Genomic DNA, 20,613 nt, shown 5'->3' on the forward strand with positions numbered 1-20,613 from the left:
AAAAAAATAAAGCTATTTTATGATATATTTATTTTGCAAGTTACGCCCATTTCTTTCAGTATTTTAAATATTCTCAAATTGCATTATATTTGTCAAACAAAAGAAAAAAAAATATCTATTTTAACAATAAAAACATTAAACAATTATTTAACAAAAAGATTTAACAATAAAATCATATAAAATATAATAAAATGATATTGTAACTTAGCGCAGTTGCTTCGAATCTGTAATATCGTTTTACTGCTTAATTAGTATTATCTCTAGAAAGATAGGGATTCATAAGGAATGGTATGCTAGTGACAATTTTGATGACTATTTGGAGATATAACGATGAGTTAGACGACTTTGGTAAGAAAAATAAAGGTTCTGAAAGATTCTGGAATTATGGCTCAATTTTGATTGGAAACTGAGATTTGTAGATTCTACTGAAAAATTCCATGTGGGAAACTAAATAAGGTGAGACGGGCAAATGCAGAACCAATTCTTTCTTTGGGGTGTTTATCACTTTGTGAATTGGAGAAATCAAGTTTTACAATTTGATTAGTAATCTGTATATGCTTGTTTATTGCTGATTTCTACAAAAAAAATCTTGGCTGTATTTTTATTACTTGCAGTTCGTGTTTCCCAGAATATTTACAGAATAAAATGTCTTTTTCATTATCCAGCATGTTGTTGTTTTTTTGTCGAACACCTACCGGATAATTTCCGCAACACTAGTCTGCAAACAATACTCTCTCTAAAAACTTTTTTGATACTTTACGGTTTTGTGAATAATGGACAAAATTGTAAAAATATTGTGTAATACTTTTGCGCAACTAAGTGGTTGAAATTTCAATTCGGCAGATTAGACAGCTATATAGGGCTGTTAGGTTGAGAAGGACCGCAGACAGGTCAACATAAAATAAAATATTATTAACATAATTACCAAATACAGATGGTTAAAAATCCATATTCTATGAATTAAAAATATTAAAATTACTTTGTATGTTTTTACATTGAATCAATGAAATCATTATTAAAAAACTGAAATAAAAATATTTGCTTATTTATATTGTATTGAAATATCATTCATTTAATTCGTTATGTTACATTCTGGATGACAAGTATTGCAAAATGATAATTTTTAATAATATATTTGAAGTTTAATTATGTAATCTCTCATAATGTCCATAAGCCCTTTAATCCACTTTGTCATAACTGGCTATAAATATATGGCGACGAATTATGTTATGAATTTGTAAATTTTTGTCACTATAATTTTTCAAATTCAAGTCATTATAAGATTCCTCCATCAGATTTCTGATTGTCAACGCCACTGATTTTCTGTATGTGTGAGTTTTACAACAATTCTTTGTCAAATACATATTTTAAATTATTTATTATTTTTTAGGATAAAAAATATATAATTCTTACGTATATCTAAAAAAACATTGAAGTTGTGCTACCATAAATACACGTTCTGAATTTGATGCCTGTAATGAAATTTTGGGGCATTAAAAATCAAAATCAAAAATTAGGTGTGTAGTTTTACCAAACTAAATAAAAAAGTTTATTATTTGTTTCATACTTGAGTAGCCTCTTAGCCGATGCAGTTCCAAAGAACTACACCGTTGCCCAGGGACCCACCCACCCTCCATCGCTACATCCGAAGACAGTTCTGATCTGAAAACTGCATCGGGCAGCCGAGGACAGTTTTGATGTTAAACTGTGTCCTTCTGCGACCTGTATCTCACTGGAATATCCAAGGCTAAGCAGAACTGGTAGATCGCAAAGGATTCTACAACTGGCACTCCGACAGGAGCCATCCGTGCAGGCAAACCCAAAGCAGAACACAGCTTGTAGACCATATAGGATTCTACAACAGTGATATCAGACTTCTGGATTGCAGATGGAGCCAGTTTCACTGGAAGTTCTAAAGCCTGGCAAATCCTAAATACCGTGTAAGAGCGAACCACTGGGACGGATTCTACTCTAGCCGCAGGTGGATCAGATGGTGTATCAACATCTTGATCCAAATCGGGATCGAAAAACAGATCTCCGATTGAGGGTAAGTGGGGTAACATGTAATATTTCAACAGTTCCAAGATCGTCCACAAGACGATCCATCCAATGATGGCCGTAGCCTCATTGAAATGTACAAAAAACGCACCAAGCATAGCTCAGCAAAAAAAGTCACACAACGATCAGTTGCAAAAAGAGAAATGATTCTTAACAGAGCAGCAGAAGGTAGATTCATTGTTTCGTCTATTATATTGTTTGTATTTTGTGCGTTTGTTTAACATTAAACAGTAAAATTTCTGCTAACAATAATAATACGAGTGATTGTTGAAACCTTCGGCATCCAATAACAACTGAAATATAACCAATGATTATTACTAAGTTAACAATGGAATAAATCTAATAATCAAGCATAGAATATTAGAGGGGGCAAAAAGGGGAGTTAATATTTAATTAAATTATGTGGGTTTTAATTTATATAATTTTTCGAATGTTAACTAGATTTTTCATGTGGGTTTTTAAACGAATACTATCGATCAAGATTGAAAGTGATTAAAATTTGTAAAAAATGTGTTGAGTAAAATTTGAGAACAAATTTCCTTTTTACTTAATATGTTAAGAAATAAGTTTCTACCCTGTGCTGTATTTGAGGTAAATTGCCATCTCATATTAGTGTAGTAATTAGTTAAACAAAGGAAGTGTAAGGTAAAAGAAAAGTGAAAGAAAAAGAGAAGAAACGCTCAAAAATATGCTGAAATATAAAATTCACGCGAAACTAATTCAGAAAAAAAATATCAATTCAAGAAGCACCCATTTTCAAAATCCCTTACATGAGCGTTTAGTGCTTCGTAGAATAACGAAGAAAACTGGATATGCATTTTGGACGCTCATTTGTCAACCAAATTAAACTCAAAATTCCATACCAAACTATTTTAATGATAAGATCAATTATCTGATTAAGTCGCTCTGTTTAATACATGAAAAAACTTAATATTTTGAAAAATGATGATATAAATAATTTATATACCTTCTTCCTACATTTATCCTTTAAGCTTTATACATGATTTCAGTCTTAAACCTTTAGAAACCACAAAGACGCCAGAAATATTGAAATTTATTCTGAGAGATTAAGAGCTATTGAAGGTGTTTGCCTTAACTGTGTTAAAAGTTTTCTTTACGCTGCCAGTTACTACAGCAAGTGCTTAGCGCTCTTTCAGCAAATTAAAATTAAAGAAAGAATTATCTTCGGTTAATCATGTGTTCAGAACGTTTAAATGCACTAGCTGTATTAAGCGTCGAAAAAGAAATTGCAAAAAAATTGGAATTTTTCTGAAGTAATTGATGTATTAGCAAAAAAAAAAAAAAAAAAAAAAAAAAACGCATTAAACAAATATGCATTAATAATATATGCAGAAAAAAAATTAGAGCCCCACATGATTTTTTGCACCCAGGCCCCTTTGAAGAGAAGGCCGGCTCTGGTCATAATAATGAATTATGACAGATTATATGTGTTTTTATTTAAAAGTAAAGAATTCGTTAAAAAATTGCTGTTAATTTTTTTTTATATTTTATGTATTTTTTATGTTGTATAAATATTGAAATATAAATGAATAATTAAAAACGTATACTTTCCACACAGTTGTAAATATAAAAAAAATTAAATAAATCACTAATAAATTGATTAAGTTAAAATTGTGTTTAATAGGAAAACTAATTTGGCCTATTATTAAAAAAGAGGGCGCTTTGGCCGCAAAATGAAGAAATTCATTATATTTACTTCATTTAAATGTGCTCAATCAAATTCCACTTTATTACAACAAATTAGTACGTCATCTTAATAAGAGATGGCACCACGACAAAAAGCCATTTTTTTTTATGAGGAAAAATTTTATGTTTTATGAAGGATTGTCTGATTTAATATTATTTTCACGAATTTCAGTTTCAATTTTCAGGGCATAAAGGTACTAAAACGGCAATTTGAGAAATTTTTCATCACATAAGGCTTGAAAAGTTCATTCATATAAAAAAAATGATACTTGAGATGAATCCATAAATATTGCTGATAGTGTAATAACTATGCAATATATAGCAGTAGAGCAGCATTTCAAATGAACTTTGGGGATTATTTCACATGGCATTTTTATACAAAATGATTATATTCGGAAACTTATGTTTATTTTTAAATTTTAGAAGTATGAATAAAACTGAGCAAAATTGGGCGCATCCGGAATATTCTACAAAAATTTAATCTTAATTAAATGCTTCTCTTACCCCCTTATTTTTTCAAAAAAAAAAAAAAAAAAAAATTAGGAAAGTTAGAAATATACGAAAATATTTAACTTTAATTTTAAAAAAATGAGCGGAGATATCACGTTAAAATTACATTCCAAGAATCGAAATTACTTTATGTATAATTGAAGTATGAAAGTCAATTTTACTCTGTCTATATGTTTTTCTTAGTAAATCCTAACTTTTTTGCATCATTTAATAGATTTGTTTACCACAGGTTAAATTTCAGAATTTAAAACTTCTAAGAGAATATTACAAAATTCAAAAATAAATCAATTTCAAATTATTTTTGAATTTTTATCAAAAAGTTCGCCATTGATTTGAATCACCTGAATCTTTTGTTTTTTCTTAAAATTCTTTTTCCTTCCAAGATTTACGACAAATAAGCATTTAGCATTATTTTACCGACAAATAAACATTTAAAAATCTCTCCTTTCCACATTTTCATTGGAAGCATGAAAACACACAAGAATACCTTAAAATGTACCTGAAACGTTCAGCAGAAACAAAAGAATAAAATATTATTTATTATGCCTTTGATTTTCTCATTATTAATTTTTTTAGAAAGCTGTTAAAATCGTAAAAAATAAAAAGCAGACAATGAATGAAATGAATTTCACAATATAGGATGTGCTCAAGTGGTAAATAAAACGTGTTTCATCATTGATCTTATAATCAGCAGCAAACTTCAATAAATAAAATAAAATCTTTTAAATTTTAATATTTTAACTAAAAATGCTGGCATAAATATTTAAACCATTATGCTGATGTCTTTACTTTCGTTCTATTACGGAAAATGGAGATTTTAAATATTAAAATCGCATATGAGTAACATCGTAATCGTCATTCGTTTTCAAAAAGTAAGATAACCCTGAATAACGTCATGCACATATTTTAGCTAGAGACTAATGAATATAGTAAATGCCGCTGGATGACGCCACTAAACAATCAATTTTATAAGCTTTGAGAAGTCACATCCACGAACATAATCTTCCTATAGTTTTGATAGTTCAGAGAAAGAGTTTTAAGATTTCAATAATAGCACAAAATAATCTTTAATATTATTTCAATATTTTTAATATTATTCAATATCTTCATGTGAAGACAACTTCCACTATTTCTCACCAACTTATATTCAGGATTTAATGAAATTTTACAACAAACATGAGTGATGATGGAACACGAAAAAAAGAGGCTTAACATGCTACACAACTCAGTAACTCGGTCAAATGGATCGTAAACCACTGTACTCTGTCATCCAGGTTCCTTATTTGTACTGATTCTCTCTCATCCTTATTATTGCTTAGTAATATTCCTTCCTGCAACAAAATTGTAGTGAATTTTCAAATCACTCTTTACGAGCTTAAAGCAAGAGGAATTAGTGTCTGTTTTTCTCATGTCCGAGGTCATTCTGGCATTTTAGGGAATGAAAGAGCCGATTGGCTTGCAAAGCAAGCTACAAAACTAAACATCATTGATCCTGTGAGCATCCCCAAATCTCACATTCGTAATGAGGATCACAAAAAGACCATTTTCTTATGGAACGAGCTGTACCAAAATTCATCAACTGCCTCTTTAACCAAATTATTTTTCCCAACAATTTTTCAAAGACTGAATAACAAGCATTTTTTCAGTGATTTTCACTTAACAAAATTTCTTACTGGACACGGTAATTTCAATTACTATCTCAAGAAATTTGGATTATCGAACACTGATCTGTGCTTTTGCAGCGTGGGTGTAGTTCAAAATGGCGAACACTTGCTTTTTGATTGCTCCAAACTTACTGAAGGGAGAAGAGATTTTATTGTGGATCTTGATGCCTGTAATATTAAGTTTCCACCTCCACTTCATGTTTTGGTCAACCACAAAATGGCTTTTTTCTCATTCTGTAAATTCATTGCCTTTGCTACTTCAATTTTTAATTAGTTTTGTTGTTTATTTTTTCCTGTTGTTTTTATCCCTATTTTTATAACTACATATTTTTTTTCTATGTATGTAGTTGTTTCTACTTACTTCTGTAAGCCTTGTGCTGTACTTTGTGGTGCACAAGGATTGACTTATTAATTAAAAAAAAACATGCTACAGAATTCGGCATCATTTTAAAGGATCTGTAACTTATCCTTATTAACGCACAAAAGATTGCATAATTATATTCAAACATAATTACGCATTTAAAGAGAAAATAGTTTTATTTTGCAAAACAATCGGCTGCGTGAAGTCTTGTGTCCATATAAACTCTTTGGAGAATAATTAATGAGCCTGGTCTCATTAAAAGAATTAACTTAAATTGATAATTTTAGCTTTCTGTTTTAAAGAAGGATATCCACACAGTGATAATAAAAGCATTCTTAAAATAAAATTTAGAAATTTATTTCTACATGAAATAGTTAATTATTAGTAACCATTAAAGGAAAAAAAAATTACAGCAATACTTAACGTAATATACTTGCTGCATACATAACAGGAAGCCCCTCTCACGCACTACTATATATTATAAATAAGCGCATGCGTATAAATGCAGCAATTGAACATTTAAATTTCTTCAATAGAGGATTCAATCCATGATCCGAATTAGTATATCATTGCAGTTAATCAGCAACGATTAATGCTAACTCACTAGAACTAATAATATATATTTCAAGTCTTTAAAAACAAAACTGTCGATGTCGCCAAAAAAAACCCAGGAGATTTTTAATTTATTTCCAACAGTATTACCGAAATTATGAAGAAATTTGAAAACTGGTGTTTTGGAGAAGTCAAAAATAATGACTTCAGCTTTAAAATTTTAATTTTCTTAAATATATGAAATTACATTACTTGAAAAATGAAAACACTGCCGATGGACGAATTAATAAATTTAAATTCTAGTTCTGTGCTTTTGTAAAAGCTTCTTATTCTGATGCATGAATAAATTAAAGGCCCAATCTAAAGTATTCAAGTACATTTGGGCCTGTAGACGTTTGAAATTATTTTTTTAGCGGTAGGGTTTATAAGCAACCAAGGCTTTTAATCATGAATGCATCGCATATTAATAGACCATATTTTATAGGGTTTAAAGTAATATGCAGACGAAAAATTAATGGAAGTGCCCTGATCGGAGACTTATCGCTTCCTGGAGCTGATGTCAAAAACTTTTTTATTCTGGGGGAGCATGAAGCTATAAGTGTATAAGATTTTATGGACTCTATTAATAATAAAGATGAATGAGAGTGTGTGTTTTTGTGCTCTATAGGTCAAATCATTCCACCAAACTTGGTACAAATATACTTTTGAAGATGTTAATGTACATCAAAATTTTTTGAAATTTTAATTAGCGGTACAATCAATTAAAAATTAAGCGAAATTTTGACGTTTCCTTCTATAATCTCAAAAAATATTTAAGCACAAAAATGATTTTTACTTTGTCTGAAAATTCAAATTACACATGTTTATAAGTTTTCAATATACAATTTTTCATAGTATAGTTTTATTTTTTTATTTATATTCAATTTTTTTTAAAAAAATATTTTAAGCGCATTTTATAACAATATATTTCTTCATTGAAATAAGATTAAAATCGTCTTCACTGTTGCCAATAATATTTTAAACTGGAATTTTTTCCCAATTGCTAATTATCATGATACGGAGATTCAATCCTCCTCCCCCACTGCACGTTGAGCAGATTTCTGTAAAGATGTGTTTTTTATGAAATTTTGTACAATTAAGGTTTAACTTGAAAATCATGCTATAATTTATTTTTAAACAATGCTGCTCTCTTCTTGATACTATTTGATATGTATAGAAAGTTAACTAGGAAAAAACATAATGCATTGAATTGAACAAGTTAACTTTGCCGGCGTTCTGGCATAGGGGTAGAGCGTCTTCCCCGTGATATGGGCGTCCTGGGTTCGAGCATTGCTGTTCTTCCTCTGTTCTATCTGTGGGATGTGTGAATGTGCCCTCCTGTGAAAAGGGGTTGTGCAAGCGAATGAGTGATGCGTGAATGGCAAAGTCGCACTCTTGCCCCTAGTTGGCGCTACTAAAAATAAGGGACGCTTCCCCACCGGCTTAAAATCGCTGTCTATGTAACAGCGGGCTTGTCCATGGCAATCGCCATAAGAAACAACAGCAAGATAACTTTTACTGTAATATGAGTTACATGTCTATGAAAATCTGGAGTAAAAATATTTTAGAGAGAAAGCCATTAAGATATAATCACACAAAATATTAAAACTTTTAGCACGCATTACTCCCGATGAGCCAGTTGGTTAGTTAATAAGCAGCTCTCCCCTTATGAGTTTCTTGTGCCCTTATGCTGAATGGGAAAATATTGATTGACTTAGTGCGCACTATTAACCTTTTTTCAGAGTAAGCGTCTACAGATATTCTGCATATTTAAAAATAATTTCGAGGATTTGAAATACAGGGTGGTTGTAATTAAATTTCCAGTTTGAAGTAGCCATAAAAGGAAAACTGGATCAAATATTATCAAACTTAGTAATAATTTAAAGAAGGAAATAGGAAGTTCTTTTCTGCCTAAAAGGTTCAAAAACTCACCACCAGGTGTGCAATATTGTCAAGCAAAATAGAACATGAACACATCGGTTTAAAATATGATTAATCGTTTCTGAAACGTGCTACAAAGCATGTTCAATGTGTGTTATCTCAAAAGCACTGTTTATGGTGATAATTTAAACAATTTGGCGAAACTGAAAGAAGCGATACACCAACATGTGTGTATTTTTCCTCCCGAAATGCTAACAGCTACTGGTGAGGATGCAGTAATGCGATTTAACTTGCTTTCAGAAAATGGTGGGCCCCACATTGAACGTGCTTTGTGTTTCAGAAATAATTAAACACATTTTAAACCCATGTCATCATGTCCTATCTTGCTTAACAATATTGCATACAGCTCAATTTCTCCCCCGGTCCAGAGTTTTTGTACTTTTTTTTTTGTCGGAAGAAATTCCCATGACTTCCTTTAAACTATTACCAAGTTTGTTAACATTTGGTCTAGCAGTTTTCCCATTGGTGACCATTTCAAAGTGAAACTTTAATTATAGCCACCCCGTATATTAAAATAATAATTGCAAATAAATAGTAAACATTTCTTCTCAAAACATGTAATATATTATGAGAATGGTATCTATAGATTTATTACATTAAAAAAAGGATAACACTACACGAGTTGCTTTTGAAAGATGGGGTATTAACTATTTTCATTAAAAATGTTAGTCAGTTTTGGTAATGTTGCGTAATAACTTTTTAATTGCTTTAGGAGTCCTTCGCATAGATCAAAGGAAAACTAAAACAAGTTTGAGTCAAATAGTTTTAGGTTGCAGATTGAACCAGACTGTATACTAATTCAATTCAACCTGTGATCTTTTTATGACATTTCGAAAGATGTTCAAATTTTGAAATCTTACCAATTCATCTATTTGGTTTCAATAACTTAACTCCAAAATTTTTATAAAAATTTCGAATGAAAGTTATTTTTCATCTTGCATGGATTTTAAAGCAAGCCAAAGAGTCGCTTTTGATCTTCTCTACCCCAATTACTAATGCTTTTACCCCTCATTAAAATGAGGATTTCGACTCAAAGTAATCGTTTCCAGATTTCACATAATCTTCAAAAACTAAGTTCGAAGTTTAATCAATATGCTTCCACTATTCAACATGCTGTTATCTATCCAATTTGAAAATTTCAAGCATTCATTTACATGTAGGAGACCGAATTTGCATTAACACAAAATTAATTGAGGGAGTAATTAGCACTAATTACTACAACATTGAACAGGGTTCGAAAACTTTTAGATGCGAGCATATTCTTTCCAATCATCCTTTTTTTTGGAATTTGGACCTGCAATATATCCAAGTATCAATAATGGGGTCCTAATACATGACCAAGAGAAACGTTTTAAATATAGAAGTTAATTGAAGTAACAAGAAATTAAATCTAAAGAATTTCAATTATGATAATTTGAGTTTACTTATTCTTTCTCTTCTGCAGCGCACTGAAGATAGGCGAGATGAGAAATATTTGAAAATTTGTATCTTGATCAGATAAAATGTTTTTATCTTTTCAAATATTGTAATACCTCTTGGAAACGAACTCTCATCTTTTGAGATATTCAGTTTAAATGTTAAAAGATGAAAACTTTGGGAACAAGGTTCGATTAGTAAGTTTCTAGTCCTAATGTGTGTGTGATCGTCACTCTACAAGTAATGAATAATAAAATAACATTCCATCCATTTCAGGTATTACCATAGACGATTAATCATAAGTAGGACTGTAGCCATTACCCATAAAAAATTTAAATTAACGAATTATTTAAGTTTAGAATAACTCGTATTAAATCATTTTTGATCCAATAAAAGCAAGTTGCTCCTCATAAAGATAATACTATATACTTTTGTATTTAAAGTTTGAAATCATTTATGTACACATTATTTCGAACTTAGTATTACAAAATTTACTGTCCAAAGATGCGTGTTTTTTTTTTTTTTTTTTTTTTTTTTTTTTTTACAAATGAAGCAATTACGTTATGTGTTATGCAATAAATTTCCTTTAAAAATTCACATGAAAAATGAGCAATTATAAAAATATCACCTAATTAATAAATATTTTTCATGTATAAAACATACAAATATCCACAAAACGAAATACTGACACAGCTTTGATATAATAAATAACATTAATTGAAAATGTAGAAACAGTAAAATCAACTACAACCACATAGGTAAACTAGAACATTGAATTACGAACAAAAATTCATCAACCAGCGATGATAAAAAAAACGGATTAGACAATGAATAACACAATTTGTGCAAAAAAATTCGGAATTCAACAGTTCTGATATTAAAAAGTCCCAAAAGTATCGATGGCCATTTTCTCATCAGCTAAAAACAGATGCCAATTATATTTAATTCAGTCAATTAACTGCAATCTCAGTGAGGTCTTGGCCTGTACCTTGGTCGGAGAGTTGTCTGTCTTCTAGGAGGAATAGCAGAAATGGTCTTTTTGACTGGAGATTTCTCAATGTAAGTAAAAATGTCGTTACTCAAAATCACCAATGGCAACATCAGCACAACCTCTGAAAGTCTCTTGAGGTCCACATCCAACTTTCGATGTTCCATTGTCGCAACGTCCCCAGTTATTTGCTGCAAAAAGGACAAATTTTAAAAAACAATTTTCTTTCCAAAACGAAAATTTGGTATTGAGCATTTGATCGAGCTATATGTAGAAAAATATTCTGGATACAAAATAAGCCATAAAAATTATGCATTGCTTTATAACTAAATATAGAGTAATAACCATTTAAAATAAATGATGGCAGATTAGCAGGGAGCGTCTACAGTTTCCAAGAAACAGCTTTTGAAGAGTTAAAAAATAGAAACTTCATTTTGCTTTCAATTAACTAAAAAGCGTAAAGCATACAACTTGTCCTCAAAATAATTAACAAGTTAAACCAGATGTGTATCATTTCATCATAAAATAAAAAAATTTAGAATACGGTTAGAGAATTTTTAAAAATAACTAACGTAAAATTTGCATGCAATGTCTTTCTTCGATTGAAATACAGGAATGAAACGGAAACGAATTCTCTGGACATTTACTCAAAATTCTGGTATAAATTGGGCGTTATTTTTGAAAAAGGAAATAAAGTAGTCTGAGAAGAGAAGAGGGAGGAGAGAGTCTGGGTGACTCTCAAAGACTCCCAGGGTAATAGAAAGGTGCAGTACTTTGTTGAAGAGACTAATTTGGCGGCAATACTCCCCACATCATTCCTCCAAACAGATACAATGGTCCATATAAAGTAATTGCACTGAAAGATCCATCGATGGAAAAGTCTAATATATAATATTCAACATATTTCATGTCGATTGACTCGTACACCGAGAATTTTTTTTTAGAAGAAAATACACGATAGTTATTTCATTAACTTGCACATAGATCTCCATATATCCAAAAACATTTTATTTACTTCCAATGCATTTTTATCTTGCATGCTTAAAACAATTAGCAATAACCAAAAAAAAATTAGCAATAAATAAAATATGTTGAAATATAGCAAATATACAAATAACCGATTTCAAAGCAAATGGATAAGTAAAAATAATCTTTTTATACTTTATGTTATGTAATCAGGAGAAATTTAAAATGCATTATTTGTATTTTCAACTGGAAAGATTCATTTTATTTTTTCTTTGTCACCGCTAAAATGATTTTAAATAATTAAATTCAAACCTGTATAACAGGTCCATTCTTTACCCATCCCTACCTACTAGTACCAGCTTTAATCATAAGAGTATTGAATTTATGGAAAATATGCTTCGAGGTTCTACCAATATAATTAGGCAATTTATATTTCACGATTTTCTAGTGTACATTTATTGATTCAAACATTAAATATTTAGTCTAGTAATTTATGTCCAATTGGAAAAATATTGCTATGAATTTAGAAAGATATTGGTCAATAAGAAGAATAGACATCCTACCTAGTCAAAGATAGGGAATAAAAATCAACATCATGCATTTAACACAGTCACCAATGTCCAACTGAACCGACTTTTCTGTTCAGATTGCATCAGTCACTGGGATTGACATTCATACATTTCATCTCATTTCGTCCGTCATCAATGATTTTTTTATTCAGCTCACGAGTCACTGTTGATTGACAATAATTTTCACTCAAGATGCGTTATATATATGTAATGATACTTTAATTCTAATTTCAATTTAATTTCCAAGATTTTATCTTAATTTAGCCCATGGTAACTTAATTCTAAAAATATTCTCATTTCTTGTTCCAATTCCGGTTTAATTAATCAATTTGTAAAAATAATGCGCCATCAGTACTACGTATCAAATAAAAGTGATATCTTCTGTGCCCTTGAAAAGGTGTCAAAGGTCATTCCATCGGCACATGGCCAGAAATCCTATGTTATACAATACTAGTGATCATTTGTTCGCCACCGTTTGCCTTCTGTTTTTGTGCCGCGCTGCGCCTTCTCGTATATAATCATGCTTGCCCCAGAGAAGAGAATAAAACGAAATTAAAGCTACAAAGTCTCTTCACTGCTTGTTCAACCTGCCTTTCACTCAACCAAAATAATGTTACATATTATTTAGTCGGCAGAATTCGAAATTCATTATATATATTTAAAACTGATGTATATTTAAATAATGCTATTTTCTGAATAAATTTTAATCTAGAGTCACAAAATGCATTTAAATCCATACTATCGCACCACCACTTTGCATAGATCTCTGGTTATCGGCTTAAAGAAATCCGATAACGCTAGCTAGATAAAAAAAAAGATACCAAAGCGGGATTGGCACTTAATATATTAAAATTTATCAATTTTTAAGCACTTACCTGCTGTATAAGTCCATTGAAAGACACACTGCGAGCATGTGAGATGCTGAGGCAATCTTAAATTCACCACAAATTTGCCCGTCCTCGTAGAAGGATAGTATTTGATTCCTGAACCATCAGCAAGTTCAAGTAGATATTGATCAAGACAATCCTGAGTGGCCACAGTCTTAGGATCATTGTGAGGACACAATTTAAATTCAAAGAAACCTTTGTGATTTGCTGTCAGCTCCACAATAGATTTAACTTCCTGTTTAAGGATACAATATGTAAGCTCAACCGAGTTTTATATCAGAGGGGAAAATTCGATATTTATCAAAACAAAATTTTATAACCATGACCTGAGACACTAACAAAATTAGATTCTATACTGAGAATTAGAATTCCTTAATTAAAAGAAATACATTGAAATACATGACAAAAATTTCATACATGACTATCTTAATTCCCAAGTCAGATCTTTTGTAACATCATGCCTTGCAAATAAGAACCAATTTAACACCTGAAGCAACATACGGAAAATTCAGTGTTAGACACATGAGCGACTAACACCGTTTTTTTCATTTGGACTGCGTCAGTAAGTGTACCTTTCGCAAGTTTCTAGTGACCGACTTGTATTTTTCATTCAGGCTATATCAGTTACTGTTGATTGGCAATACGATTTTCCTTCAAGCTACGTTTGTCAATGTTGACTGATGATATACATTTAAAAAATTATATTCTCTTAATAAATTTTAATCTGATGATTACAAAACAACACACCTAAATGTATATAGACTTATCGCAACTTAACACTATGTCGTCCACGTGTGTAATCGAAATTTCATTTATCACCAATAGAAATGGTTCAAATAATTTTAGTTATTAGATTAGATAAATTTTGGTGGAGCACGTGTGGCGGAATAGGGCGCCAAAGTGATAACAGATCTGTTTTTCAGCATATCAAGGAAATCAATCATCGCGGACTAGATGGAAGAGACAACAAAGTATGCTTGGCACTTAACGTATTAAATCATTCTCTACCTCCCTCCCTCCCATGCAAAATGAAATTACTGTATCCAATAGACCTTTTTCTGTAATAAATGATCCAAATTCCAGCATTAAATGGTCTTTGTTTTTTTTAATTTTTCCGACTGATTTTAATACCAACATAATCGATAATATTCTCTACGCATGCGATTGGCTATTGCAATATTATGTTTGAATGGAATCTATGCACTTTTTTAGAACGCAATCGCACGAGAAAAAGAATTAAGTACAATTTTAGAAAAGCATTTTCTTAGATGACACCCTTCAAAAACAATTCACAGATGAAATTTCTTCACGTCACCCCGTTTTCATAGAGTACATATGAAAAATGAAAGGCATGATTAATTAGTCTTGACAAAGACAGATGGAAGATATTTCCACAAAAGGGTTGAATTTTAAAGAATGGGTTTAAGCATTCGACAAAGTAATAAAAGCGGAACTGACTGATGACTACCTCCTCTTCCATGCTTAAAATACCATCTCGCAAATGAAAAAAAAAAAAAATGAAAAAACCATGCAGAACACGGGGAAATATTTTCCTTCGGCTTTTAAAGTAAATAAAAGGTATCGTAGCAAGATAAATTCGAATATCAGCAAAGTGATGTTTAGATTCGACGAAGGGAGCAGCATTTGTGAAAATTAAACTTTTATACAATATTTTTACAATTAGATACGAAAAACATTGTAAAGTATCAGGACCAAGTAGTCATAATGAATAAAAAGATCACAGCGTATTGAAATACTCAGCTATCACAGAACAAAGAACAAAAATTTCCATTTCATTTATTGTTTGTATCCAAAGTTTAATTGTTAGATGAATATACTAAAAATTTTTTTTAGCTAATTTCACCTAGATGTAGCATTCCTTCATATTTCGCAATGTTTGATTATTTAAGTAAAATATAAATGAAAATATTTGTAATTACGAATTATATATTATACTGGTATTCAACTGTCACTGAGTTATTCATTTATGCATTTGCATTTTGATATTTTATGTTTTATTCCTTAATTGCAATATTAATATTTAATAGTTTGCTGATATCTAAATTTGTTTTTTTAGTGCATGATTATGGAAGGAGATAAACTGCTACACTAAACCAAGGATGTACATTACAGTTAGATGTAACAATTAAAATTAAATAAAAGCGATTAGAAAAATTATGAAACAGTACATAGATAATTAATATTCTTAACTATTAGCTAACATTTTAGTAGGTACTCCAACTATATACAGTTAAAATGCGAATATAATAAACTTAAAACTTCATTAAGTTACTTCACCCGATGTCTTCGGAATGCCACTAATATCCACTTCATGGATATACTTTAAATAAATTTGTGAAATATTGGAATATATTTTAAATAAAAGATTCTAATGTCAATTCTTAACGACAGATTTCAAAACATGGAAATAATTTATTTCTGAAAAGCTGAATTTGCTACTTCATCTGATGTTATGGTTTGGGCTTCCATATTGATAACTACCCAAGTGTTAAAGCTGCCTAAGAAAAAACACCGTTTTCTTTCGCTTTTTATATCAAAATAGAAAAACGATATCCCACCGGTAAAAAATTCAAACTTTGTTTATTCCATCTTGGGATTGATCTACAAGTTGCCATCTACAAAATGAGACAGCAAAAAATATTTCTTAAATAACGTTGCCATTCTAAAATAAACAAATAAATAAAATAAAATATTAATACATTTTCAACATCCTCCCACCTTTTGATTATAAATAATAATCAAAATATAATACTATTAGTTAAACACAGTTAAGAGATTCAATAAATGGCAACGTTTTACAAATTTTCAATTAATATTTAAATATAAAAATGAAAATTAGTGTGAAAATGTCCAATCAAAAACAAAATAAATCACAAGTTCAGTCTCTCTGGCAATTTAATTCTTCTTCCGGCTCTACTAAATTTCATCTCGTTGCCAGAAGTACTGTCAGAAGTTTTGGTGATGTCATTTGACTTATTCAAATCATCTGGTGTCATCGAAGTGGAGAAGTCATCAGAGGATGTTAACTCTAATGGATATATTCTTTGAATTGGTCGCAGGAAATTCTGCTGTGAAGTTTGCACTCGAACAAGTCGTACATGTCCATCTTTACCTGGTATGATTTCTGTGATACGACCTAAAGGCCAGACAAGTCTCTTTTTATTATCTGCTCCCACCATAACAATGTCACCAACAGTAACTGTACATTTTCTTGATTTTTTATTTCTCCGCTGTATGAGAGCACCCAAATACTCAGATCTGAAACGATTTCTTAAGTCTTTAAGCACTGCTTGTCTGTATTTGAATCTATTGCTCACAGAATTTTGCTCTACAGCATCTATATCAGGAAGATTGCATTCATGCACATCTTGTATGAACATCGATGGAGAAATTGGTTTTATAGCTTCCTCTTCGCAAATGTAAGTTAAAGGTCTTGAGTTGATTACACGCTCGCAGTCTGCCAAACCGTTATCATCTCCTCATAATTGAGACGTGCATGTCCTAACACTTTCTTCAAAAGATCTTTTAAAATTCTAATTAATCTCTCCCACCATCCGCCCCACCAGGCAGCAGTTGGAGGATTAAACTTCCAGTCAATAGAGTTTATTGCTCCATATTTTTGGATACGGTTCCAATCCAGTTGTTTTAAATAGTTGGCTGCTCCAACAAAATTGGAGCCATTATCGCAGTATATTGTTGTGCATCTTCCCCTGCGAGAAACAAATCTCCTAAAGGCCATTAAAAAAACATCAGTCGATGCAGCAGTAACAAGCTCGAAATGAACTGCTCTGTACACTGCACAAGTAAAAATTAGAACCCAGCTCTTCTTGTCTTTAAGGAATAAAGGTCCAGCCATATCAACGCCAGTTATCTGAAACACCGCAGCATCCTTTACTCTATTTTCTGGAAGGGGGGGGGGGGACTTATAACTTCTATGTTCTTTGAGCTATATCTTTTACACGTATTCATTCCAATCATGATTGGTGGAACCCATAATGTTTTGAAATTCAAAAGCATTTTTCATCCATTGTGGACCCTCCCACCATCTTAGGGAGACTAGATGTTTTGCCTTGCAGCCCATGGAAGGTAAATCTGCCGGATTCTTATCACCAGGTATGTGTCTCCATGATGTAGGATTACTCAACTTCCTTATCTCTTGGACTCTGTTCCTAACGAAGACAGACCAATTTTCTTCTCGTAATATCCATGCAAGCACTGTTGTAGAATCACTCCAGTAATATATCGTAACATTTTTCCAACCAAGAGCTTCAACAACTGAATTCGCTAGCCTCGCTCCAATCACCGCCGCAAGAAGTTCCATTCTTGGGATAGTTGTGCCTCTTAAAGGAGCCACTCGAGATTTCGCTGCAAGTAGAAATAGCTCGATTCGACCATTATTTTCTATTCTAAGGAATGTAACAGCAGCATATGCATCTTTGCTTCCATCAACAAACGTATGAATAGTGCAGTTGCTTATATCTTTTGAAGATGCTTGAACACACCTAGGAATCTGTATGTCAGACAAATGCTTAAGTTCTTGAAACCACTGTAGAAATTCTTTACGAAGCTCACCAGTTACTTCTTCATCCCAACTTGTACCTAATGTCCATGCCTTTTGTAGCATTATTTTTGGACAGAGCATCACTGGTGCAGTGAATCCAAAAGGATCAAATACTTTATGTACTGTAGATAACATACTCCTTTTAGTTACTTTTTCCACATTAATGCCATCCAGCCATTTCATGTTAATTTTCAAAGTGTCTAATTTCTTATTCCAAATAAGACCTAATACCTGAGTTTCTTCCTTTGAATTAGTTTCACAGTCGCCAGACCATTCCCATTCTCTAAGATCAAAACCACCTTTTGCTATCAAGGTTTTAGAATTGTCAATGAATCGATCTAATTGGTCTTTACTGTCGACACTAGTAACGACATTATCAATGTAGAAACTCTCCAAAAGTCTTTTCTTCAAAGATTTTTCAAATCCTTCACATTTTTGAATATGGTACTCAATTACTGAAGCTAAAAGAAAAGGGCTACATTTTACCCCAAAAACAACTCTTGTGTGACGAAAAACTCTCAATTTCTTTTCTTCTCTATTTTCCCACCACAAAAACCGAAGGAAGTCTCTATCCTCTTTACGAATACTAATTTGCAGAAAAGCTTTCCTGATGTCAGTTATAACGCCAAGCTGTCCCTCTCTGAATCGAAGAAGAATATTTGAAATAAGCTCAATGAGATTAGGACCACATTCCAAGCACTGATTCAAAGATGGATAATTTGCTAATCTCGCTGAAGCGTCAAACATCGGACGAATTGGAGTAGTGCTGCTGCTTAGTTTTATCACTGCACGGTGAGGTAAATAATTACCATAAGAGTTCATTTCGTTGGTAGGAACTTCCTCTATTATGTCTTCATCTAACCAATTTAGAAGAATATTTTCATATTTCTCATACATATTCATAGCTATAAGTTTTGAGGTAGTGTAGTCGAGCCTTTTCCTCGCCAAATCCAAGTTGTCGGGCAAAGGTGACTTATCATCAGACCATGGTAAACAAACCTCATATCGACCATCTTTATTAATTGTTACCGTTTCTAGAAAATGCTCCTTGGTCCGAAGATCAATCTCGTTCTTAGATTTTTTCTCAACAGGATCATTGATTCCGATTGAATCTAATTTCCATAAATTTGTGATTTCAGCTTCATTTACAAATAAGGACAGCACTGTTAAAGCCAGGTTTTCTTCCGAAGATTCTTCCTGTGGTACCTTACCCATTAAGGTCCATCCTAAGAAAGTTTCTACAGAGACAAGACCTGAAGATAAGACTTTTCTTTTGCCAGTTAACATTTTCCCCATAACGTCAGCTCCAATTAGAATATCAATGCCTTCACAAGTATCGCTAATATCAGTTAGATTAATCTGATTTTCCTCTAATTCTTTTATCCAGGGACCTTTAAAAACCGGTCTAATATTGTCACAAATGATAGATTGATCCAGAACTTCAAAATTACAGCCGAAATTTCCAATCAAATTTCTCAATTTTACTTTATAACAATTATGTTTAAATTCATTAGTGATAACGCCACCAAAAAGAGAATGTACCAATTTTTCACATCGAACGGGTGTATAATTCATTTCTTCAGCTACACTTTTCAAAATGTAAGATTTATGTGATGCAGAATCAAAAAGTAACCTCACAATTTTCTGTTTATTATCCGATACCACTTTAGCTTTGTAGAGTTTGAAGAAATATCTTAGGGCTGTGTTTATTAAAATTAGCCATATTAACATCTAGTGCGGGTTTATCTTCTTTTCCCTCTACAGACATCTTTTGCGAATCAAGCACATCACACATTATAGGAAAATGTTTTTTAGAACATATCAGGCATTTTAAAACTGCTCGGCATCTTTTAACTGCGTGAAATGGCGATAAACATGCAAAGCAGCATCGTTTTTCCTTGACTATTTTTTGTCTTTCCGATAGAGTCATTTTTTGAGCCGTAAAGCAATCTGAACTTGAATGTTTACCACCGCAAAAAACGCAAGATTTCTTTACATCTTTATCTGCAGCAGTCGTTAACAAACCTATAGCTGTAGGTACTTTATTTCTCAAATTCTCCGAGCTATATTGTTTCTTTTTCAAAGGTCTGTATTCTTGGCCCTTTCCTAAACCGAAACCGGCTACAGCCAAACATATTCTTTCTTCTCCTTCAACTTCCGTTTTCAAAAATTGCATCAAATTATCCAATCTTCCTTTCGCGTCAGAGTTAATACTGGAAATATTACTACGATTCCAAGCCTTTAAAAATTCAGCTGGGAAGCACGATTCAACCATAGGATACAAAATGGATGCACATTTATCTGTGGTTACACCTAACGTTTCTAATGCTCGTAAATATGATTCAAGCTTATCATACAAAGAAGTTAATGAAA

The 20,613-nt window shown here is 31.7% G+C and overlaps 1 protein-coding gene across 6 annotated transcripts in view; it reads right to left on the minus strand.

The window, feature by feature from the left end:
• Positions 1-10,894: 10,894 nt before the first annotated feature.
• The window catches only part of LOC129971181 (uncharacterized), a 64,726-nt gene continuing 55,007 nt past the window's right edge, over positions 10,895-20,613 (minus strand). For all 6 annotated transcript variants that reach the window (XM_056084747.1, XM_056084723.1, XM_056084767.1 and 3 more), the window contains 2 exons: positions 13,647-13,893; positions 10,895-11,427 (listed from right to left, as the gene is read on the minus strand). In XM_056084747.1, coding sequence (XP_055940722.1) covers positions 11,324-11,427; positions 13,647-13,893 — 351 coding nt within the window. In that variant the 3' untranslated portion in view covers positions 10,895-11,323. The remainder of the gene's footprint in view (positions 11,428-13,646; positions 13,894-20,613) is intronic.

This window comes from Argiope bruennichi, chromosome 1 (assembly GCF_947563725.1).
Source record: "Argiope bruennichi chromosome 1, qqArgBrue1.1, whole genome shotgun sequence".
NCBI lineage: Eukaryota > Metazoa > Arthropoda > Arachnida > Araneae > Araneidae > Argiope > Argiope bruennichi.